General features: G+C 46.7%; 1 protein-coding gene across 1 annotated transcript in view; it reads left to right on the forward strand.

The window, feature by feature from the left end:
• The first annotated feature begins 668 nt into the window (after nt 1–668).
• The window catches only part of LOC124556318 (voltage-dependent calcium channel gamma-7 subunit-like), a 198,566-nt gene continuing 173,962 nt past the window's right edge, over nt 669–25,272 (forward strand). The window contains exon 1 of the mRNA XM_047130290.1: nt 669–879. Coding sequence (XP_046986246.1) covers nt 669–879 — 211 coding nt within the window. The remainder of the gene's footprint in view (nt 880–25,272) is intronic.

Consider the following 25,272-nt stretch of genomic DNA (forward strand, 5'->3'; position numbering starts at 1 on the left):
ACAATCTTGGCCTCCAAGATCGCCAGACATGATCATGTGCAACTTTTTCCTTGTGGGGATATGTGAAGGAAAGTGTTCATCTCCCATTTACTTCGTTACGTGAAGAACAGAATAACAGCCGCCATAACTTCTGTAAACGCAGATACATTGTGTAAAGTTTGACGTATTTAGCTGTCATCTAGACGTTGTTAGTGCTGCTGCTGTTGGACAATAGAGCATTTGTAACAGCACAGCTAAAACTTTGAGATATTTTTGAGTGTTTTGCAATTCATTCCATGTTTACAGCATGTTAAAAAATGCCGGACGGCGTGGCCGAGCGGTTCTAGGCGCTACAGTCTGGAACCGCGCGACCGCCACGGTCGCAGGTTCGAATCCTGCCTCGGGCACGGATGTGTATGATGTCCTTAGGTTAGTTAGGTTTAAGTAGTTCAAAGTTCTATGGGACTGATGACCTCAGAAGTTAAGTCCCATAGTGCTCAGAGCCATTTGAACCTTTTTTTTGTTAATAAATACGGAGTTTCGAAATCGGAAAATTCTTTTTGAAGCACGCTGTAAATCTCCATTAATATGTATGTGTGCGCCGTTTCTTTGTTAGACCGGGAACCTTTACCTTTCCCCCACAACGATGCCGCTAGTAGTACGGTGTGTGTATGCGTGTCCGCAGGACAATGACGTGCTCGAGCGGCAGCACGGCGGCGGTGTCGCGGCTGGCGGTGGCCTGGGGCCTGCTGGCGCTGGCCACGGTGCTCACCGCCTTCGTCACCAGCGGCTGGCTCTGGACCTGGGAGCCGCTCAACTCGGCCGCCACGGCCACCGTCACCTTCCGCATCGGCCTCTGGCACGTCTGCCCCACCGTCTGGCGTGACAACTCCTCCCAGCGTGAGTGCCTGCCACGCGTTATTCTTATCCTTAGGTTTAAAATACACTACTGGCCATTAAAATTGCTACACGACAAAGAAGACCTGCTACAGACGCGAAATTTAATCGACAGGACGAAGATGCTGTGATAAGCAAATGATTAGCTTTTCAGAGCATTCACACAAGGTTGGCGCCGGTGGCGACACCTACAACGTGCTGACACGAGGAAAGTTTCCAACCGATTTCTCATACACAAACAGCAGTTGACCGGCGTTGACTGATGAAACGTTGTTTTGATGCCCCGTGTAAGGAGGAGAAATGCGTACCGTCACGTTTCCGACTTTGATAATGGTCGAATTGTAGCCTATCGAGATTGCGGTTTATCGTATCGCGACATTGCTGCTCGCGTTGGTCGAGATCCAATGACTGTTAGCAGAATATGGAATCGGTGGGCTCAGGAGGGTAATACGGAACGGCCTCGTATCACTAGCAGTCGAGACGACAGGCATCTTATCCGTATGGCTGTAACGGATCGTGCAGCCACATCTCGATCCCTGAATCGACACATTGGGACGTTTGCAAGACAACAACCATCTGCACGAACAGTTCGACGACATTTGCAGCAGCATGGACTGTCAGCTCGGAGACTATGGCTGCGGTTACCCTTGACGCTGCATCACAGACAGGAGCGCCCGCGTTGTTGTACTCGACGATGAACCTCGGTGCACGAATGGCAAAACGTCATTTTTTCGGGTGAATCCAAGTTCTGTTTACAGCATCATGATGGTCGCATCCGTGTTTGGCGACATCGTGGTGAACGCACATTGGAAGCGTGTATTCGTCATTGCCATACTGGCGTATCACCCGGCGTGATGGTATGGGGTGCCATTGGTTATACGTCTCGGTCACCTCTTGTTCGCATTGACGGCACTTTGAACACTGGACGCTACATTTCAGATGTGTTACGACCCGTGGCTCTACCCTTCATTCGATCCCTGCGAAACCCTACATTTCAGCAGGATAATGGACGACTGCTTGTTGCAGGTCGTGTACGGGTCTTTCTGGATACAGAAAATGTTCGACTGCTGCCCTGGCCAGCATATTCTCCAGATCTCTCACCAATTGAAAACGTCTGGTCAATGGTGGCCGAGCAACTGGCTCGCTCAATACGCCAGTCACTATTCGTGATGAACTGTGGTATCGTGTTGAAGCTGCATAGGCAGCTGTACCTGTACACGCCATCCAAGCTCTGTTTGACTCAATGCCCAGGCGTATCAAGGCCATTATTACGGCCAGAGGTGGTTGTTTTGGGTACTGATTTCTCAGGATCTATGCACCCAAATTGCGTGAAAATGTAATCACATGTCAGTTCTCGTATAATATATTTGTCCAATGAATACCGGTTTATCATCTGCATTTCTCTTGATGTAGCAATCTTAATGGCCAGTAGTATGGTTGGATAGTTGTCTGCGATTCTAAAAGATACCGGGATAGAGAATGACTCTCACTTTGATTGTTGAACTTTTTTATCCGCAATGAAATGGCCCCAAAATACTAGAGACTAATCACGCTGTATCAGAAAACATTTTTATAAGCCAAGGGACCCGAGAAGGTCGTCGTTTAGCACTCACACTTTATAACATATACATTGACGAAATGACGTAGACATGGAAACAACAAATTGATCCAGGAAGGATAGGGACACAGAAATCAATTTCCTTGTATTTTAGCACTGACGATGGCTATAACTGAAATCTGTATATGCAACAATAATAAAACACCAGTGGGATTGCCACTGATTGCTGTTCCTATCCTTCCTTAATGTACAGCCGCTGTACCCAACGGTTCGTTACGGAATCGAAGTTCGTTAAATAGATCCTGGAGTAAGATTATTTTTGTATCCGCCTGGAAGACGGCGCGTGGGTCTGCTCCTGAAAACTGAAAGGTTGGCCGACTGAAGGAAGCGAGTAGGAGCAGGTGAGGTAAAACACGTCGGTACTGCAAGTAAGTAAAAGTGGTTTACTGGTGCATGAATGTATACAGAGGCATACATAACTTTGTACGTAGTTGCGAAGCCTTAGACCAGTCGTAAGCAGAGCAAAGTCTCTATATGAAGCGAAGCTGAAGCGAAGTGTCTAGGCCGTCTGCTCTTGATCTAATAGGCTGAATCTGGAGCGGCTAGAGGACGCTGTTGACGGTGCCATCCTAAGAACTTGCACCTACGCCGTGGAATCGTAGCTATCGATACCAGAATTATCACATGGGAAATTGCAAATACAGTTCTTTCTGCAGACGACCTTACAATCGTACAGGATAGCGAAACTTCGTTGCAAATATATCCATCTACATACTTCACTAAATTTCTAAGCAACGTAATATTAAAATATCCATTACAAAAACAAAAGTGATGTTTTTCAAAGGGACGAAATCGCTGATAACTAATATCATAATAGGAAACAAAACAATGGCACTTGTTCGTCTCTTTAGTTACCTGGTAATATTATAAGCTGTCTGAATGAACTCTAGGTTGACAACAGACGGCAGAGGTAGTAAGGGGGGTAGGACGACAAACGGGCCGACTTGGAGCAGGAGAGGCACCACAGGACATTTTAATTTCCACTGTCTATTCTTTTACAAATAAATTCATAGAACTTTGTCAGCATGATCAGGAAGGATTCAGAATTCACACTCATAGGAGTGGAAGTTCGAAAACATAACGAAATGATTTTTTTTTTTTTACATGTGAAATTTCATCATTTTTACACTTGCTAATGGCAGTATTTGTTGCTATAGGCACACTTTTCATCATAAGTAAGAAAGTTTCTTCGATGAATTTTGCACAGCATACAAACCATACTTAAAGGTGTATGGAACTCTAGAATTTTCCAAATATATTAAAAATTGTGGTAAAAATTGTGGTAATTAACTATAAAATTTGTGTTTTTTCTAAACATGAAGTTTAAAATATAACAGTTTATTCGTTGTTTCATAAATTAAATAAATTCTAGAGTTGCATACACCTGTGAGTATGGTATGTATGCTGTGCAAAATTCATCGAAGACTCTCTCTAACTTATGAAGAAAAGTGTACCTATAGCAACAAATGCAGCCATTAGTAAGTGCAAAAAGATGAAATTTCGCACGTAAAAAAAATTATTTTGTTATGTTTTCGAACTTCCACTTCTCTGGTGTTCCTGACAAAGTTTTATGAATTTATTTGTAAAATTATACACACTGGAAATTAAAATTTCCCTGCTCCAAGTCGGCCCGTTTGACGTCCTACTCCCCTTAAACGAATGCGGAACAGTCAATAGAACATGGAGGAATAAAGTTACGAAAGGCACAAAAATAAAGTTTTATGTGGTAATTTCCAAATGAATCTTGGGCAACTACTAAAAAGCAAGAAAGAAGAATCGAAACGGCAGAAATGACATTTCTAAGAGACGTGAAGGGCTATGCAAGATTATATAGACAAGGAAACGAAGACATTGGATATATTCTAGAAATAAGATAAAGTTTAATCGACAAAGCTGACTATAACATCTACGAAGAATGTGGTTCGAGGCTACCAAAACATACCTTAAATTTGAGACCTTCAAGTAAAAGATCCTTGGGCAGACTAAGCAAAAGAAGATGGAACGTACGTAAGACCTATACCGTGATGAAAGAAGAAGAAATGGTGCTTAGTGTCTGTGACTACAGGCAATGGTTTTGTTTCTTGCACAGGCACTTTTAGTGCTGCTGCACGATGCGTTTCGGGAAATATTTCCCATTATCGAGTGCGTATGCTATGACACTATTACGCACGATATTTCGATGTGTGAGTTGCTAAATTATTCTGTTGACTTTACTGTAAGGTAAACAGGCGGGATTTCATAATTACTGATGTAGCTTTTTAAAAAGCTACCAGATAATTCGAAATCAGCTTCTGATTACGCATTTCTTGATGGCCTCTTACTAACAAGTCCAGATTTTTTATATAGTACTTACACATTTCAGTTCATCCATAGTACAGGTTAAAAACACTCCGACACAGGATGGTCAGAAACAGTCTTAAAAGCTTCTAATGGTATTGCGGCGCCGTTTCCGAGTTTATTAGCGTTGAAGTTAGCCAATCAGGCCGTTGCACGCGAAAATTCAAGCCGCCCGCCAGAGACGGTTTAGCCAAACGCATTTTTCTTCCGGCTTCTAAAACCGAACGAGAAAGCAGCATAAAAATTGGAAATGGGACGGTAGTAAGGATCGAACCCGACCCAGAGGCTGAGCTGTTTCCTGCTGTATCATCGACAACATGAGAACAACGGACAATTATTGTATATGGCGAGCCTCTTGAATTGGCTCGCACGTCTGCCTGATTGCCCATCTCCAATGCTAATGAACTCAGAGACGGCGCAACGTGTCGAATTTTTTTCACAACAATTATTTCTCGGCACAGCCTATCATAGAAGACACTTACAAGCTTTAGAATGTTTCTGACTACCCAGTAAAAACAAAAAGCTATAAAGAGATGTTGCATATTGTCAAGAGATACGATGTTAAAGATGCTTTGCAGACAATTTATGCTGTTCCTTAGTGCAGGCAGCATTTTCTTAAGTGTTTGTACAACTACAAGGACATTTATTCCTACGCATACAATAGGCATATTAAAACAGTAATACTTAAAACTAAACACCCTTGTGGCTGACATCTAAGAAAATTACGGTTTTAGATTATATACGCAAAATGGCTTGTACATTAGAGAATATCATGTATTCTCTGCGGCCGATCTGTAATATAATATAACTGTCACAATATGTTTGCGATCGGTTATGTATGTGTCAGTTTTTGTGTCCTGTAGGCTCTGAATTGTGTAAATGATGTATAATCTGACTTTCTACATAACACGTCAACAATAAATCCGTAAGTAAAAGCTGTTTCCAAATTCGTCACTATCTACACCACTAATTACACTACTGGCCATTAAAATTCCTACGCCAAGAAGAAATGCAGATGATAAACGGGTATTCTTCGGGCAAATATATTATAGTAGAACTGACATGTGATTACATTTTCACGCAATTTGGGTGCATGGGTCCTGAGAAATCAGTAACCAGAACAACCACCTCTGGCCGTAATAACGGCCTTGATACGCCTGGGCATTGAGTCAAACAGAGCTTGGATGGCGTGTACAGGTACAGCTGCCTATGCAGCTTCAACACGATAACATGGTTCATCAAGAGTAGTGACTGGCGTATTGTGACGAGCCAGTTGCTCGGCCACCATTGACCAGAAGTTCTCAGTTGGTGAGAGATCTGGAGAATGTGCTGGCCAGGGCAGCAGTCGAACATTTTCTGTGTCCAGAAAGGCCCGTACACGACCTGCAACATGCTGTCGTGCATTATCCTGCTGAAATGTAGGGTTTCGCAGGGATCGAATGAAGGGTAGAGCCACGGGTCGTAACACATCTGAAATGTAACGTCCAGTGTTCAAAGTGCCGTCAATGCGAACAAGAGGTGACCGAGACGTGTAACCAATGGCACCCCATACAATCACACCGGGTGATACGCCAGTATGGCGATGACGAATACACGTTTCCAATGTGCGTTCACCGCCATGTTGCCAAACACGGATGCGACCATCATGATGCTGTAAACAGAACCTGGATTCATCCGAAAAAATGATGTTTTGCCATTCGTGCACCCAGGTTGGTTACTGATTACACCATAGCAGGCGCTCCTGTCTATGACGCAGCATCAAGGGTAACCGCAGCCACGGTCTCCGAGCTGATAGTCCATGCTGCTGCAAACGTCGTCGAACTGTTCGTGCAGATGGTTGTTGTCTTGCAAACGTCCCCATCTGTTGACTCAGGGATCGATATGTGGCTGCACGATCCGTTACAGTCATGCGGATAAGATGCCTGTCATCTCGACTGCTAGTGATACAAGGCCGTTGGGATCCAGCACGGCGTTCAGTATTACTCTTCTGAGCCCACCGATTCCATATTCTGCTAACAGTCATTGGATCTCGACCAACGCGAGCAGCAATGTCGCGATACGATAAACCGCAATCGCGATAGGCTACAATCCGTCCATTATGAAAGTCGGAAACGTGATGGTACGCATTTCTCCTCCTTACACGACGCCTCACAACAACGTATGAGAAAACGGTTGTCAACTTTCCTCATGTCAGCACGTTGTAGGTGTCGCCACCGGCGCCAACCTTGTGTGAATGCTCTGAAAAGCTAATCATTTGCATATCACAGCATCTTCTTCCTGTCGGTTAAATTTCGCGTCTGTAGCACGTCATCTTCGTGGTGTAGCAATTTTAATGTCAAGTAGTGTATAAATTACACATTTTCACATTACAGTACAGTTATCAGAATAATGTGGCAGCTCGCACATGGCAAACGTAACTCCTAAAAATTTCATAGCGCACTAAAAACTCATTCGATAGTGGAAACTAAGATGGCGTGCTGAAAAGTAATTCCTCCTAAGTTTTTACTTGAAAACTGTTAACCGTTTTTAAATAAAACGAATGTTATTGACATTTCTCAACATAGGCACCCTGGCCACGAATAAATTTCTCTGTACGATAGACCAGCTTGTTGATACTGTCGGTGTAGGATATTTTGCTTTGTTCAAGGCGCCACAATCTCACCTCTGCTTGTACGCTTCGTCACTGGCAGAGCGAATTCCTCGAAAGTATTCTTCAAGTTTTGGACTCAGATGAAAATCGCATGGGGCCAAGTCGGGACTGATGGAAGATGATGGATGACAGTGAACCCAAGGCGTCGGATTGTTGCAGCTGTCGCAGTGCTCCTGTGTGGTCTGGCATTGTCATGCTGAAGGAGAGGATACTCCATGTGTGGACGAACTCTTCCAATTCGAAACTCGATTACGGCACGCTATCTCGCGCACCGACATAGTTACGTTCCAAACCGAAATGTAACACGCTACAATTCGAAGTCATCTAGCGGCAGAGGACTGCAAATATATAGACATGAAGCATTAAAGATGTAGAATGTTAATAACGTTTGTTTTATGTAAAAAGTTTTAAGACTTTACGCATAAAAATTTGGAGGCATTGCTTTTCAGCACGCTCTCGTATTTCCTGAAATGTATCGTGCAGAGAATAAGGAAGATACCTTACTGGTAGCAGCAAATGTTATTCCATAACAAACAAAACCACTGTTGAACTTGTACATGCTCCAGAGATGCTTTACAAATGTCAGGTTCGATATGTCACCACTTCAAAAATACTCTCACAAACCAATGAAAACATCCACAAACATGAAACAGTTTAAATCTCTCGCTGACAGGCAGATGATGACGTTGTGACAGGAACAAAGGAAGAGTTGGGTGTAACACCATGTAGATGTCGAGCTGTTTAGAAAACAGCGGCTTTCTCGGAGAAGAATGGGGAGAAACCCGAGTGAAACATGTAGAAAAGAACACATCTTGCATTATCTTGAAGTAATCTATAGAAAAAACGAAAATTAAACATCCGACGGACTTCATAGGGTTTTGAACGCTATTATTCTATAAGGGGCGTTAAAAAAGAAACAAGCCGGAAGCATAATTACAGAAACCAGTACCTGTATGTTAGAAGTATTGACCCTGGCTGTTGAGACACTTGTCCCACTGTGACACAAGGCGGTGAATGGCTGTCTCGTAGAATTCCCGGGGCTGCCATGTTAACCAGTTCTGGTCGTAGCCGGCCTCTGTGGCCGAACGGTTCTAGGCGCTTCAGTCCGTTACCGCGCTGCTGCTACGGTCGAAAGTTCGAATCCTGCCTTGGGCATGGATGTGTGTGATGTCCTTAGGTTAGTTGGGTTTAAGTAGTTCTAAGTCTAGGGGACTGATGACCTCAGATGTTAAGTCCCATAGTGCTCAGAGCCATTTGAACCATTTGAAGTTCCGCTCGTACACCTGGATGTCGTCGCCCGAGGTGAATCGTTTGCCCCTCAGAGCCTTTTTAAGGGGACCAAACATGGGGTAATCACAGGGAGACACGTCTGGACTATATAGAGGGTGGCCGAGAACCTCCCATATGAATTTCTGCAGGAGTGTCGCGACTGTGTTGACAGTATGAGGCTTTGCATTGTCGTGGAGCATAACGACCCCAAGGGTGAGATGGCCTGGTCAATTTAATTTGATCGCTTGGCTAAGGGTGGTCAAGGTTTGCGAGTAGCGCTGGGCATTCACTGTTGTCCCGTGCTGCAGGAAGTGAATCTTGGCCAAAGAAGAACGGCAGCATAACCTTTGCTGCACTCGTGTGGACGGCGATGTCCAGCTGTACGTGCCTAACTGGTTAATATCGCAGCCCCGGAAATTTTATGAGACAGCCTTTCACCACCTTGTGTCACAGTGGGACAAGTGTCTCAACAGCCAGAGTCAATACTTCTAACATACAGGTTCTGGTTTCCGTAATTATGCCCCCAGCTCGGTCCTTTTTGAACGCCCCTTATATAATGCTAATCTACTATCTTCAGCATTACGCCATCTCATTCGGTTAATATCGTCAGGAAAGAAAGAAGTTTAGATTGTCGGAATGTTTCAACTTTTACTTATTAGCCACAAATAACTAAATAAGATAATGTTTAACACACACAAGAATGTGTGGTAGGACATCCCAAAGAGTCCAGTTAAGCCAAGTTGCCTAAGCACACCAGGAAAAAAAAAAATACTGGCAGGTCCAGGACACATAGCAGTGTAAAGTCTAGCCTTGAGAATGGATTCAATTTGGCGTAGATCACACTAAAAATTTCTGTAGGTATGTTACATTTACCGGAAGTCACTGTAGAGACAGCAAATTGCGAGTATGTTGATAGCTATGCTTCGTCTGCTGTTCCAAATAACGCCAGAGATTTTCTATGAGATTAAGTCAGGGTGATTTAATAGGCCAGTCTAGGTGCGACAGGGTATAGTCAAATGTGTTGTCGTTAAAACACGGATGTTTTCACCATGGAAGACTGGAGTGTCCACAGCATATTCGTCAAGAAGGTGTAAAACAAAGGGCAGCGCTTGGTCACAAAGAGTGACGAAATAAGCATCCAGATTCACGTTCGTGGTAATATGCGTGTTCCAGGTCACGGGAAGGAAAACGTCCTCAAAACATAACGGAATTACTTCCATCCGATCTACAGCCTACGTACACCGCAGCCTAAAAGTCTCACTGGCCCGTCCCTCCATGTATAGAGACAAAATGGTTTTGTCGAACCATATTACACGCCCTTGTTAGCAATTGTTTGGTTTTTCTTGGTCCATTGATGACGTGCACCTTCATGTCACTCTGTGAGAATAGACTTCTGTGAAGTATCCATTACATACAGTTCCATTCGTAATATTCGCTCGGAAACTGGTTGAGGAACACCTGCATTCACGGCAATTCCTGTTGTGTTTGAAACGAACAGTAATACTAGTTTCCAGTCTCTGGCTTTTAGGATCTAATCACAATTGTTTTCACGCCACTTTACATGGATGCGAATGTTACACCATTCCTTGTACACACATTGTTTGATGAATAGTCCGCGATGGTGCAACAGTAAATTGGGCAACTTGATTCACGGTGTGGTCATAGACACGTCCAAATAATATAGTTCATATCAGTCACTGTCACGTCTCCACACCAACCTGTCTTACTGCGCTGAGTCCATACAACTCACTGGCCCAAACGCACCACTTCATTGATAATAACTTACGTCAGCGGTGGAGCGTCACACTACCACCCACTACCCGTCTTACGCCATCTACAGTGCCCCAAAGTGAGCAGCCCTCTCTTTTAAAAGGATGACTTATTTTTTGTTCGGTGATCTCATTTACAGTGCTTCCATCATAAGCTACCACTAAGCAAACTTCTTGATGCTCAAAAAATACTGGAAGCAAGCAGCCGCGATATGTTTAAGGGGTTAGCCTAGCAGTTGCATTAAGTGATTTCAGGACACTACACAAATCTAAATGAAGAAGGCTGAACGAGGATTTGATCGGCATTTAGACGTCTAATTTAAATTAATATGATACACCATTTCTTTATATATGTGCACTGAAGGAAAAAAGGCCTGTATCTACATCCGAAAGCTGTATATATTAGTGCCTGTCTCATAAGAGCGGCACTACTAGCGCCACTATGATGATGCAAAGCAGGTTTGATTTGAATTCACGTAACGGTCGTGAGCGTTAGTTACCTCTGAGATTGGACGTGGTGATTTGTTGATGTCAAGAATGCCTTTACGGCGACGAAGACGCCATTACCAACACCTGAGTTTGAAAAAGGTCATGTACACTCCTGGAAATGGAAAAAAGAACACATTGACACCGGTGTGTCAGACCCACCATACTTGCTCCGGACACTGCGAGAGGGCTGTACAAGCAATGATCACACGCACGGCACAGCGGACACACCAGGAACCGCGGTGTTGGCAGTCGAATGGCGCTAGCTGCGCAGCATTTGTGCACCGCCGCCGTCAGTGTCAGCCAGTTTGCCGTGGCATACGGAGCTCCATCGCAGTCTTTAACACTGGTAGCATGCCGCGACAGCGTGGACGTGTACCGTATGTGCAGTTGACGGACTTTGAGCGAGGGCGTATAGTGGGCATGCGGGAGGCCGGGTGGACGTACCGCCGAATTACTCAACACGTGGGGCGTGAGGTCTCCACAGTACATCGATGTTGTCGCCAGTGGTCGGCGGAAGGTGCACGTGCCCGTCGACCTGGGACCGGACCGCAGCGACGCACGGATGCACGCCAAGACCGTAGGATCCTACGCAGTGCCGTAGGGGACCGCACCGCCACTTCCCAGCAAATTAGGGACACTGTTGCTCCTGGGGTATCGGCGAGGACCATTCGCAACCGTCTCCATGAAGCTGGGCTATGGTCCCGCACACCGTTAGGCCGTCTTCCGCTCACGCCCCAACATGGTGCAGCCCGCCTCCAGTGGTGTCGCGACAGGCGTGAATGGAGGGACGAATGGAGACGTGTCGTCTTCAGCGATGAGAGTCGCTTCTGCCTTGGTGCCAATGATGGTCGTATGCGTGTTTGGCGCCGTGCAGGTGAGCGCCACAATCAGGACTGCATACGACCGAGGCACACAGGGCCAACACCCGGCATCATGGTGTGGGGAGCGATCTCCTACACTGGCCGTACACCACTGGTGATCGTCGAGGGGACACTGAATAGTGCACGGTACATCCAAACCGTCATCGAACCCATCGTTCTACCATTCCTAGACCGGCAAGGGAACTTGCTGTTCCAACAGGACAATGCACGTCCGCATGTATCCCGTGCCACCCAACGTGCTCTAGAAGGTGTAAGTCAACTACCCTGGCCAGCAAGATCTCCGGATCTGTCCCCCATTGAGCATGTTTGGGACTGGATAAAGCGTCGTCTCACGCGGTCTGCACGTCCAGCACGAACGCTGGTCCAACTGAGGCGCCAGGTGGAAATGGCATGGCAAGCCGTTCCACAGGACTACATCCAGCATCTCTACGATCGTCTCCATGGGAGAATAGCAGCCTGCATTGCTGCGAAAGGTGGATGTACACTGTACTAGTGCCGACATTGTGCATGCTCTGTTGCCTGTGTCTATGTGCCTGTGGTTCAGTCAGTGTGATCATGTGATGTATCTGACCCCAGGAATGTGTCAATAAAGTTTCCCCTTCCTGGGACAATGAATTCACGGTGTTCTTATTTCAATTTCCAGGAGTGTAATAGGGCTACCAGAAGCTGGAAGTTCCTTCTGTGATATTGCAGGAAGACTTGGAGGGAATGTAGCCACTGTATATGATGGCTGGCAGCGATAGTCACGAGATTGTACGATCGCAAGATGACCGTACTCTGGACAGCCACGTGGCACTACCGAGAGGTAAGACCGTCGTGTTCGGCGTATGTTTCTGGAGCATCGTACTGCATCTTCAGCAGAAACTTGAGCAGCAGTTGGCACCAGAGTGACAAACGAACTGTTACAAATCGGTTACTTCATGAACAGCTCCGTGCCAGACGCCAAGTAACGTGCATTCCACTGACCCCAAACCATCGCCATTTGTGAGTCCGGTGGTGTCAAGCGCGAGCTCACTGGAGGGCATGGTGAAGGTCTGTTGTGTATTCTGATGAACTGGTTCTGCCTTGGCGCCATTGATGGCCGTGTGAAGGTTAGGAGGAGGCCAGTTGAATGGTTCAAATGGCTCTGAGCACAATGGGACTTAACATCTGAGGTCATCAGTCCCCTAGAACTTAGAACTAATTAAACCTAACTAACCTATGAACATCATACACATCCATACGCGAGGCAGGATTCGAACCTGCGACCGTAGCGGTCGCCCGGTTCCAGACTGAAGATGCCAGTTGAGGGGTTGCAACCAGCCTGTCTGCGTGCTAGGTACACTGAACCTACACCTGGAGTTATGGTCTGGGCTGCGAGTTCGTATCATAGTAGGAGCACTCTTGTGGTTATCCCACGCTCCCTGATCTCAAATTCATACGTCAGTCTGGTGATTCGACCTGCTGTGCTGCCACTCAGTATTCCAGGGGGTGTTTTCCAATGTGATAACACTCGCCCGCAAACCGCTGTTCTAGCCCAACATGCTCTACAGAGTGTCGACATGTCTTGGCCTGTTAGATCACCAGATGTGTCTCCAATCGAGAACATACGGGACTGTATCGGGCGACAACTCCAGCGTCATCCACAAACAGCATTAACCGTCCCTGTATTGACCTACCAAATGCAACAGACATGGAACTCCATCCCTTAAACTGACTACCGGCAGCTGTACAACACAATGCATGCACGTTTGCATGCTTGCATTAAAAATTCCGGCGATTACATCGTTTATTAACGTACCATCACTCCACATTTGCAATGGCTTCTCTCGTTTGAATTAACCTGTGATCTTGCAATGTTAATAACTTAAATATGTTTCCTAGACTAATCTGTTCCCGAAATTTCATTACTGGACATTACTTTTTACTGTTGAGATCTTTTCCCATCAGAGTAATTCATGGAACTCCCTGAAAGATGAAAACTGTGTACTGGACCTAACTCTAATCCAGATATTTACTTTGTAAGCGCTCTATGTTTGATTTACTACGTGACGCAAAGTGATGACCTGTTTGAAGTTAGTTACAGCGTATACTCGGGGAGTAGAGTGATATTTTAATCCTGGTGAATAATTCCTGTCACAACGTCCCTGACAGTGTAAGGTGAGTAAATTACGTGTATACACGTATTACTCGTATTTTCCTTCTTTGTGACAACTTTTATAACCAACCAGCGAATTTTATAGTAGGCAACGAAACATGAACCATGTCGCTTATAGACAGAATGCAGGCCTTTGTTGGCTATACATTCATCGGAGACGCTCTCCTGCTCTTTGTTCGACAATAATAATAGTAATACTGATGATGATGATGATGAGATGATGATGATGATGACGATGATGATGACGATGATTATGATTGTGGAACTTTCTGCAGCCGAGCAGTCAGCGTGTCTGAATACCGCGGAGTGCATCCGTCTAAGATTTTTGTCTTGTACGTGTTTTCCTTTGTGGGAGTACTAGAGCGATGTACCTCAGCGTCATGAGTACAGCTGATGTGTTACTTGAAGCAGATGTACAATGTTATGGCTACGTGCATCTCCATACTAACGTCTACTGAGACCGTAGGCATAGCACGACTCGTCCGTTAACCGGAATTGCGTGGCGTTCTCGGCCTGTTCACGGAATTTTAGTACAAATATCAACTTGGATTGCTTGAGGCTTTCCCAACGGACTAGTTGTAGAAATGGTCCTCGGGCGAGACGTCGAATGTTGTGAATTTCATACAATATTTCATCGGCGTAACTGATCGATAGCTCAAGTGCGACGAACACACTTCTGAGCTGTGACAGAAGCCTCTTGCATATGCCACGCAAACGAGACTTCAGTCACAGTTCAGGAGTGTGTTTGCGGCACCTGCAGATAACGATCAGCTGCGCCGATGAGATATTGAGGTAATTTCACAACATCTTACGTCCCGCCCGTGAACCATTTCTACAAATATCATTTTCTGCCTTGCACGTGCCGACATTTCTGTAAGAGTAAGCAGGATATTAAAGAAGACGAAAGTGAATGTTCTAGACTACTGAATGTTTATAGGACACAGGAGAAACAGCTGCAGTTTGGTTTTGTCTCTCTCTGTCTCCCTCTATTCGAAAAGCACGGTTAATTGTTTAGAATTCTCACATTCGTCAGATGGCTTGGATGGTTTTATCAAAATACATGGTATGTTGATTTACAGGTGAGTTGCCTGGGAATGACCACCCGAAAGCATTTGTTCCCGTCTTTTTCGAATGAATAACATTAATTTTGTTCTTGATGCTTTCACATTCACACAAAGTGGTCTTTATTATTCATGTCTGACGGGCAACAATGCAAATTATCGAGACACAACATGCGTTTTGAGTTTTCAAACTGAATATAAGTCAGTCGAAATAAGTCTATGTGTCTTGAATTTTCTCTTACGACGAGCCAGCTCCGATTGCGGAACTTACGTGACGAGCAGCAAGAAAGCACTTCCCTCTGGCAGTGTCCGGTGAGAATAAAGCTTTAAGATTATTCGTCCTCATTGTCACTCACTCTCACAAAAGAAAGTAGCTAGATTATCCTCATGTCTTTCACTGTTGTCAAAAACACGTTTGCAGTGCAGTTTTAGATTGATTGGTTGATTTGAGGAATATGACCAAACAGCGAGGTCGTCGGTCCCATCGTATTAGAGAAGGGATGAGAAGGAAATCGGCCGTGCCCTTTCAAAGGAACCATGCCGGCATTTACCTGAAACGATTTAGGGAATTCACGGAAAACCTAAATCAGGGGCCGACCAGTGTGGCCGAGCGGTTCTAGGCGCCTCAGTCTGGAACTGCGCGACCGCAACGGTCGCAAAAAAATGGTTCAAATGGCTCTGAGCACAATGGGACTTAACATCTGAGGTCATCAGTCCCCTAGAACTTAGAACTACTTAAACCTAACTAACCTAAGGACATCACACAGACCCATGCCCGAGGCAGGATTCGAACCTGCAACCGTAGCAGCAGTGCGGCTCCGGACTGAAGCGCCTAGAACCGCACGGCCACCGCGGCCGGCCGCAACGGTCGCAGGCTCGAATCCTGCCTCGGGCATGGATGTGTGTGACGTCCTTAGGTTAGTTAGGTTTAAGTAGTTCTAAGTTCTAGGGGGCTGATGACCTCAGATGTTGAGTCCCATAGTGCTAGAGCCATTTGCACCATTTGCACCTAAATCAAGATGGCCGGACGCGGGTTTGAGCCGTCGTTCTCCCGAATGAGTGTCGAGTGTGTTAACAACTGGTCCACCGAGCGTTTTTAGAGATGCATTTTTTTCAGTGCGGAGTATGGGGAAACAGTGTTTACAGATCTAAAAAAGCAAAGGTACGGAAATGTTAACATTTAAATAAGATAATAACTATGTGGAATAGTTACACGCTCTCCACAGCATCTGTTAATATTTTCTAGCCGGTTAGTACAGGGTTACTTGTCTAGTGGGCACAGGTGCCTGAGCTTCCCTGCTTTACTGGAATATCTATACCCTGTTAAGATCACCTCCCTTAGAGACAAAAATAGAGCATTTACTCGGTGGTGATCATAGAATCCCAACAGAAAAACCAATAGAAAGTCTCTTTGTCACATTCGCTGATTTCTTCTTGTCAGGTTTAGGTTAACCGAAAGACACACATGTATATACAGATGATCCCGATCTTTCTTGTGTTGAGCGAATCCGTTAAAGTAGATCTCAATAGTATTGCAGTAGCAAAACATAATGATGCCTTTCATAGACGTTCTTGGACTTCTCCATAGGTTGTGGTAAGGAAATACATCGTGTCTATCTGCTTGTGTGGTGACTTTAAAGCTGTGAATTCCAAGGTATGGTAGTAAATGTGTAGCTGGGTTAGAACTATCGCACGGATATCTCCAGTTACCCTTAGACGAAGTATCTCAAAAGTTCCTAGTGTTGAACAATCCTTCTGGCCTCTACAAATATCCACATCGACATTTTGATTTTTTCAGAGATTTTCAAAAGAATTAATCAGCAGCATTTCATCACGTTATCTCAACGCCTCTATTGACATGGGCATAAATATGTGACAGCATACTGAGAATACAAACGGCCGAATTGGCGTGAAACCTTAAAAAGTGATGAATTTTAAAGAATCAGTCCAATTCCTATGGTTTGCTTTTCCGAAGAACAGAGTGCTAACCACGAAACAGTATATGAAAGCAACAGACGAGATGATACGTCCCCAGAATTTTAAAGAACTGAAAGCGTTCTTAGGATTAGTTAATACTATGGTCACCTCATCTGAAACGTAATCCAGAGCTTTAAATCATTAAACACATTGCCGAAGAAAGACGTGGTGTCGACATGGTCCGTAAACTGGGACAAAACCTTCAGAAGCCTAAAACATAAAGTTCGTTAAGCTCCTTCTCTCGTCACATTTTCCCCAGGGAAAATCCTACCTCTCGTAACACGTGCTTCAAATTACAGTAGTTATGCAGTTCTGCCACACAAAGACCAAACTGGAATACAGCGTCCATTGCGTTTGAAAGACGCTAACTCGATCCACGTTACCTATTCACAAACCGAAAAGGGAGCTGTGGTATCGATAGCTACGATGCCACGGCGTAGGCGCAAGTTCATAGGTTGGCACTACGACACCGACACCGACGACAGAGCGCCCTCTAGCAGGCGTTGTTCAGCTCTACGGGCGCCGCTGCAGATTCCACCCACTTGATCAAAAGCAGACGGCCGGGACACTTCGCTTCAGTTTCGCTTCATATAGAGACTTTGCACTGCTTACGACGGGTCTAAGTCTTCGCATCTACGTGCTCCTCAGTGCAAAGTTAGGTATACAGATTATTATGTATTCAGTTAATATTGTGATATAGTAAAACCGTTTCTAAGAGCAGTACCGAGAGATTTTCACCTTTTCCTGCTCCTACTCACTTACTACATTCGGCCTACCCTTCAGTTTACAGGAGCAGACCCACTCGCCGCCTTCCAGGCGGGATACAAAAGAACCATTAGCGATTAGTGTGAGGCAGTTAAAACAGCCCACCCCAAATATATCCTGGAATAGTAAATACCACGTGAGCAAAACTTAAAGACGAAAATGACGTTCCCATGATGTCACAGCGGAGTAACATAACTCGATAAAACTTGGACCATACAAGAAACAACTGCTGCAGTATAGCACAGAAGATAACTAAAAAAATACATAATAAGACGAACATAAATTGCACTTTCATACAAAGACTCAACGCGATTAATATTGGTCCCCTGGAAATTACGAAAGGCGTGACATGGTCCTTAATAGGGGTTGTGATCACCACGAACAGTAATGTATGCTCTGCAAAGTGCTGTCATGCTGGCCACCAGGTTGGTAAGGGGTTTTCGTGGTAGGGCGTTCAATGCCAGCACATTTGGAATTCGTTAGGGAGACTGTTGCAGCCAGTCAACATACAGCATCGACCATCCAGCAGTTGTCAACCTCGCTGATGGAAGGATGGAACAATCTACCACAAGGACTTCTTATCAACCTTGTGGCCAGCATGGGAGCTCACTGCAGAGCGTGCTCTGCCGCCCGTGATCATCACACACCCTATGAAGAATGAAGTCTCTCATTTCGTAATGTGAATGGGGCCATCATTAATCGCGGTGGTTTCAGTGTAATTATTATCTCTGAACGACAGTGTCATTTCTGTTCGTCTCATTGTGTATTTCTTCGGTACCTTCTGTACTACACTGCAGCAGTTGTTTCTATGTGTGCTCCAAGTTTCAACGATCTTTCTTGGCAGTGACACATTATGCGAACATTACTTTCGTGCTTAAGTTTGGCACTCCACTCTAGTGATGGTTTTAAAAGAACCAGTGTCGGTATAGTAATGGGGTAGTTGCAGACGTCACAAAACTCGACACACGTCTCATATAACTTACCAAATACGCTACGTCGATATATTATTTGTTCTGGATGTATTTGGAGTGGTCTTAGTGATTCACTCACTGTACTGAGTGATTGAAAAGTATGCTGAAAAAATTTACAGTATTTCCATAGGGTGTCTAGGAGAATAAGTTAAGGAAATGAATCCATAATCAGAAACCACATCGAACGACACTACAGAATATCGAGAATATCGAGATCAGCGTTTTCTGGTGCATCTTACGAGCAGCACTTACAGCTACCCTCACCACTGGGAGCTTCGGCAATCAATCTAGATCCATACACAACATTACAGGTTTGAAAATATTCTCCAGATTTACTGGATGATATTGTACTCAGTACCATCCGCCTGCCCGGTTAGCCGTGCGGTCTAACGGGCTGCTTTCCGGGCGGGAAGGCGTGCCAGTCCCCGGCACGAATTCGCCCGGCGGATTACTGTCGAGGTCCGGTGAGCAGGCTAGTCTGTGGATGGTTTTTGAGGCGGTTTTCCATCTAATGCTAGCCACAACGGACCAAAAATGAGTCAGCCATAAGACACATCACGCAAACACCATTTACCACCGCCTCTATCCTCGATAATGGGCTCTGTAAGGCGAGGAAGTACTTCAGGAATGCCATATCCAGCTAAAGCCATTCATCGATGATTAGATCCCGTGGAGGTACCATACTGCTGTGATGTTGTTCAAAATAGTCGCATTCATTTTATATGGGATCAAATCGGATGACTTAGCGGGTCTGGCTGTGAGCACTATGGGACTTAACATCTGAGGTCATCAGTCCCCTAGAACTTATAACTACTTAAACCTAACTAACCTATGGACAACACAGCCGAGGCAGGATTCGAACCTGCAACCGTAGCGGTCGCGCCTAGAACCGCTCGGCCACCCCGGCCGGCTTAGCGGGTCTGGCTACAGGAGTTGAACAAAAATATGTGTAGTGTTGGCAGAAGAGCCAACACTGTGTGGCTAGAGGTGGCCGAAATGCACGCGTTTAATTACACGCTGACTGGCGTGAGGTCTGGAACAGTTAAGGGAATTAATAGTAGCAAATAAAGTACGTAGTTGATGTAATACTTAACTTTAATCCACAATTGGAGAACATTGGTCTGACGGTACAGGCATCACAATATATATATAGCAAAGGATTACGGCGCCTTGCTAGGTCGTAGCAAATGACGTAGCTGAAGGCTATGCTAACTATCGTCTCGGCTAATGAGAGCGTATTTGTCAGTGAACCTTTCTTAGCAAAGTCGGCTGTACAACTCGGGCGAGTGCCAGGACGTCTCTCTAGACCTGCCGTGTGGTGGCGCTCGGTCTACTATCACTGACAGTGGCGACACGCGGGTCCGACGTATACTACCGGACCGCGGCCGATTTAAAAGGCTACCACCTAGCAAGTGTGGTGTCTGGCGGTGACACCACATTCCTCCCCCGCAAATCGGCGTACGGTTGTGTTATAAGGCTTCCGCCCGCCGTGGAGAGGACCCCATGTTGACGTATACGACGAGGTGGGGAGCCTAACTACAGGCGAGGCTGTGCCACCCGCACCCGGCCATTCGGTCCGAGGAGAGAAAGGAAACGCCTGAAAACCTAGTCCAGGGTGCACGCCAACATGCGGTGTATGCGCCCGGAAAGAGACAGGAGGGGCCGAAGATTCGACCTCCATCTGGTCGGGGCAGCCGACGGGCGAAGACGACATCTGGTCCGGAGCCGGCAAGAGTTCCAAGTCGGAGGACAGCTGGTCACGGGAAGCGATCGGCGGCGCGTGACCCAGGGAGGCGCATGGCGGCTGCAGCGAAGCGTCCACTGCGGGCGTCGCCGGCTGGAGAACAGGCGGCGGCGGCGGCGGCGGCGGCGCGTCGCCATGGGGCAAAATGGAAGGCAGCGTCGGTAACACCTGGGGATGAGGCGAGCCAGTAGATGGGTCCCCAGGGCGCTGACCGGACGGCACCGTCGCTGGAAGCAGACGGGGAGCGGCAGAACCCGTGCGACGACAGAGGCGCAGCTGATTGAGATGCCGACGCACTTCACCAGTGGCCCCCAAAACCAGATACACTCCTGGAAATTGAAATAAGAACACCGTGAATTCATTGTCCCAGGAAGGGGAAACTTTATTGACACATTCCTGGGGTCAGATACATCACATGATCACACTGACAGACCAACAGGCACATAGACACAGGCAACAGAGCATGCACAATGTCGGCACTAGTACAGTGTATATCCACCTTTCGCAGCAATGCAGGCTGCTATTCTCCCATGGAGACGATCGTAGAGATGCTGGATGTAGTCCTGCGGAACGGCTTGCCATGCCATTTCCACCTGGCGCCTCAGTTGGACCAGCGTTCGTGCTGGACGTGCAGACCGCGTGAGACGACGCTTCATCCAGTCCCAAACATGCTCAATGGGGGACAGATCCGGAGATCTTGCTGGCCAGGGTAGTTGACTTACACCTTCAAGAACACGTTGGGTGGCACGGGATACATGCGGACGTGCATTGTCCTGTTGGAACAGCAAGTTCCCTTGCCGGTCTAGGAATGGTAGAACGATGGGTTCGATGACGGTTTGGATGTACCGTGCACTATTCAGTGTCCCCTCGACGATCACCAGTGGTGTACGGCCAGTGTAGGAGATCGCTCCCCACACCATGATGCCGGGTGTTGGCCCTGTGTGCCTCGGTCGTATGCAGTCCTGATTGTGGCGCTCACCTGCACGGCGCCAAACACGCATACGACCATCATTGGCACCAACGCAGAAGCGACTCTCATCGCTGAAGACGACACGTCTCGATTCGTCCTTCCATTCACGCCTGTCGCGACACCACTGGAGGCGGGCTGCACGATGTTGGGGCGTGAGCGGAAGACGGCCTAACGGTGTGCGGGACCGTAGCCCAGCTTCATGGAGACGGTTGCGAATGGTCCTCGCCGATACCCCAGGAGCAACAGTGTCCCTAATTTGCTGGGAAGTGGCGGTGCGGTCCGCTACGGCACTGCGTAGGATCCTACGGTCTTGGCGTGCATCCGTGCGTCGCTGCGGTCCGGTCCCAGGTCGACGGGCACGTGCACCTTCCGCCGACCACTGGCGACAACATCGATGTACTGTGGAGACCTCACGCCCCACGTGTTGAGCAATTCGGCGGTAAGTCCACCCGGCCTCTCGCATGCCCACTATACGCCCTCGCTCAAAGTCCGTCAACTGCACATACGGTTCACGTCCACGCTGTTGCGGCATGCTACCAGTGTTAAAGACTGCGATGGAGCTCCGTATGCCACGGCAAACTGGCTGACACTGACGGCGGCGGTGCACAAATGCTGCGCAGCTAGCGCCAATCGACGGCCAACACCGCGGTTCTTGGTGTGTCCGCTGTGCCGTGCGTGTGATCATTGCTTGTACAGCCCTCTCGCAGTGTCCGGAGCAAGTATGGTGGGTCTGACACACCGGTGTCAATGTGTTCTTTTTTCCATTTCCAAGAGTGTACATAGCGCGGCCGAGGCAGCGAAGAATGCGCCCTGCGAGCCAATGCTGTGAACCTCGATAGTTGCGATAGTATACAACGTCGCCTGGAGCAAAAGCAGGTGGCTGCCGCTGCACAGAAACCTGATGCGGCGGATGTAGCAAAGACATCAAGGTTCGATGAGGACGACCGTGGTGCAACTCAGTCGGCGAGCGACCATCTCGGGGCTGAGAGCGATACGAAGACAAGAAGAGCAATAACGCGTCCTCCCGAGAATGCGACTCTTTCAACTTCAACATCTGTGACTTGAAAGTCCGGACCAATCGTTCAGCGGCACCGTTTGACTGAGGCGAAAACGGCGCGGATGTCAGATGTTGAATACCATTGGCCTTGCAGAATGACTGAAATTCTGTGGACATGAATTGTGGGCCATTGTCGGAAACAATAGTCTGCGGAAGACCTTCAATACAAAAGATAGCAGATAACGCTTGGATGGTGGCAGATGACGTCGTGGAAGACATCCGTACAACAAAAGGAAAATTACTGAATGAATCTACCACAACCAACCATCGAGCATTCCAGAATGGACCAGCAAAATCGCTGTGTAAGCGTTGCCAAGGGGAAGTGGCTTTCGGCCATGCAAAGAATTTCCGCGGTGGTGCGGATTGTTGTTCGGCACACGCCATGCAAGAAGAACACATTTTCGTAATCGCAGCATCGATTCCAAACCAAGTACAGTGCTGACGAGTAAGTTGTTTCGTTCGCACTATACCCCAATGTCCTTGGTGGAGAAGCTGTAAGACAGAGGACTGTAACGAACGTGGGACCACGACCCGGGACTAATCATTATCAGAACGCAACAGCAAAACACCACGTCGAACAAAAAGTCTCTCCTTGTGAGCAAAAAATCGGCGAACCAACGGATCCTCGATCCGTGACTTTGACAAAGGCCATTGCGTAGCAACAAAACGCAAAACGGTAGCAAGGACAGGGTCAGCAGCTGTGGCTGTAGCTACACGACGAAAATCAATCGGAAACGATTCGACCACGTCATCGGTTTCCGAATCAATGAACATGCAAGCAAGTTCGGAAGAATCGAACGCTCTATCCTCAGCAACAGGCAAACGGGACAACGCATCGGCGTTTCCGTGCTTAGCAGTGGACCGATACAAGATATCGTAGTGGTACTGCGAGAGGAAAATTGACCAGCGAATGAATTTCTGCGCTGTACGTGGAGGTACAGGCTTGTTCGGATGAAAAAGCGATGTCAAAGGTTTGTGGTCTGTGATGATGGTAAAATGACGACAATACAAGAAATCATGAAACTTTGTAACACCAAATATGAGAGCCAAAGCTTCTTTCTCGATCTGTGAATAATTTCTCTGCGCAGACGAGAGCAATTTGGACGCAAAGGCAATAGGGCGATCATGCGAGCCATCTTTGTGCGCAAGCACAGCACCGATCCCGAATTCCGATGCATCTACCATCAACAAAAGGGGTTTCTGGGGATCGAATGGCGTAAGGCAAGTAGTGGAAAGCAACGCCGATTGCAACTGGCGAAAAGCGGGTTCGCATTCCGTCGTTCAGACGAACGGAACACCTTTATGGCGTAAGCGATGAAGCGGAGCTGAAATGGAAGAGGCATGGGGAACATATTTGTTGTAATAATTAATTTTTCCCAGCACACTCTGTAGCTGCTTCAAATTCTGCGGCGAAGGCAAGTCGTGTATGGCACGGAGGTGCTCTGGACTGGGATGTATGCCCTGGGCATTGATTACATGTCCCAGGTAGGGTAAGTCCCGAGCAAAAAACACACATTTGTCTTTCCGCAAGCGAAGACCATTTTGTCGCAAGACCTGAAATAATGTCCTGAGATTGGCTAAATGTTCTTCTTCTGTCTGTCCGGAGATCACAATATCGTCCAGATAGTTTGCTGCAGTAGGGACTGACGCACAAACAGTTTGCAGATATTGCTGAAACAATGCAGGGGCGGATGCACACCCGAACGGCAGTCTTTTGAATCGGTACAAACCAAGATGCGTGTTAACCACCAAAACGCGCTGGGATTCTTCGTCCACCGGTATTTGCAAGTACGCATCTGCTAGGTCCAACTTCGAAAAATATTTACCCGGGCACAGTGTGTCAAAAACATCTTCCAGGCAGGGTAAAGGATAAGTTGCAATCACTAATTGTGGATTCACTGTTGCCTTGAAGTCCACACAAAGTCTCAATTTTCTGAAAGGTTTTGGCAAAATTACTAAGGGTGAGGCCCAGAGAGAAGCCTGCACACGTTCAATCACACCTTGTGATTCCAAATCATTTAATGTTCTTGCGACCTCATCACGCAATGCGTGGGGAACATTGCGGCTCTGAAAAATTTCGGTTGCGCATTTACTTTCAGTTCCAAATGTGCTTTATAGTTCTTAGCGCAACCAAGGCCCGGTGCAAAAATGTCTGCAAACTCTTCACATAGACGAGAAACACTGGCTGAAGGCACAGTCTGGTTCACTGAGAGGACCTGATTTACTATAGACAAGTTAAACAACTGAAATAAATCTAAACCAAACAAGTTTACTGCAGAAGAAGAACGAAGTACGTAAAATGACACAAGTTTTGTTTGTCCCTTGTATGTTGCAAGAAGGCTGCACTGTCCAGCACAGGGATATTCTGACCGGAATAACTACTTAACGTAACATTTGCGGCACGCAACGGAGGTGTGCCCAGTTGTTTGTACGTGTCTTTATTGATCAATGAAACTGCAGCTCCGGTATCGAGCTGGAATGGTATGACCTTGCCATGAATGTCTAAATCTACAAAAAGTTTATTGTCCTGCTGACGACAAGAGCGACTGTCTCGTGCAACGTGAACAGACACTGGTACAGAAGCACTTGCGATTTGACGGGATTTCCGTCGACGTCGACGCACACTATTTGTGGGACGAACACAGTCACTGTTAGAGAGAGTGGCACTGGGCGGAGTGGAATGAACTACTTGAATTTCCAT

The sequence above is a fragment of the Schistocerca americana genome, chromosome X, assembly GCF_021461395.2.
Source record: "Schistocerca americana isolate TAMUIC-IGC-003095 chromosome X, iqSchAmer2.1, whole genome shotgun sequence".
Lineage (NCBI taxonomy): Eukaryota > Metazoa > Arthropoda > Insecta > Orthoptera > Acrididae > Schistocerca > Schistocerca americana.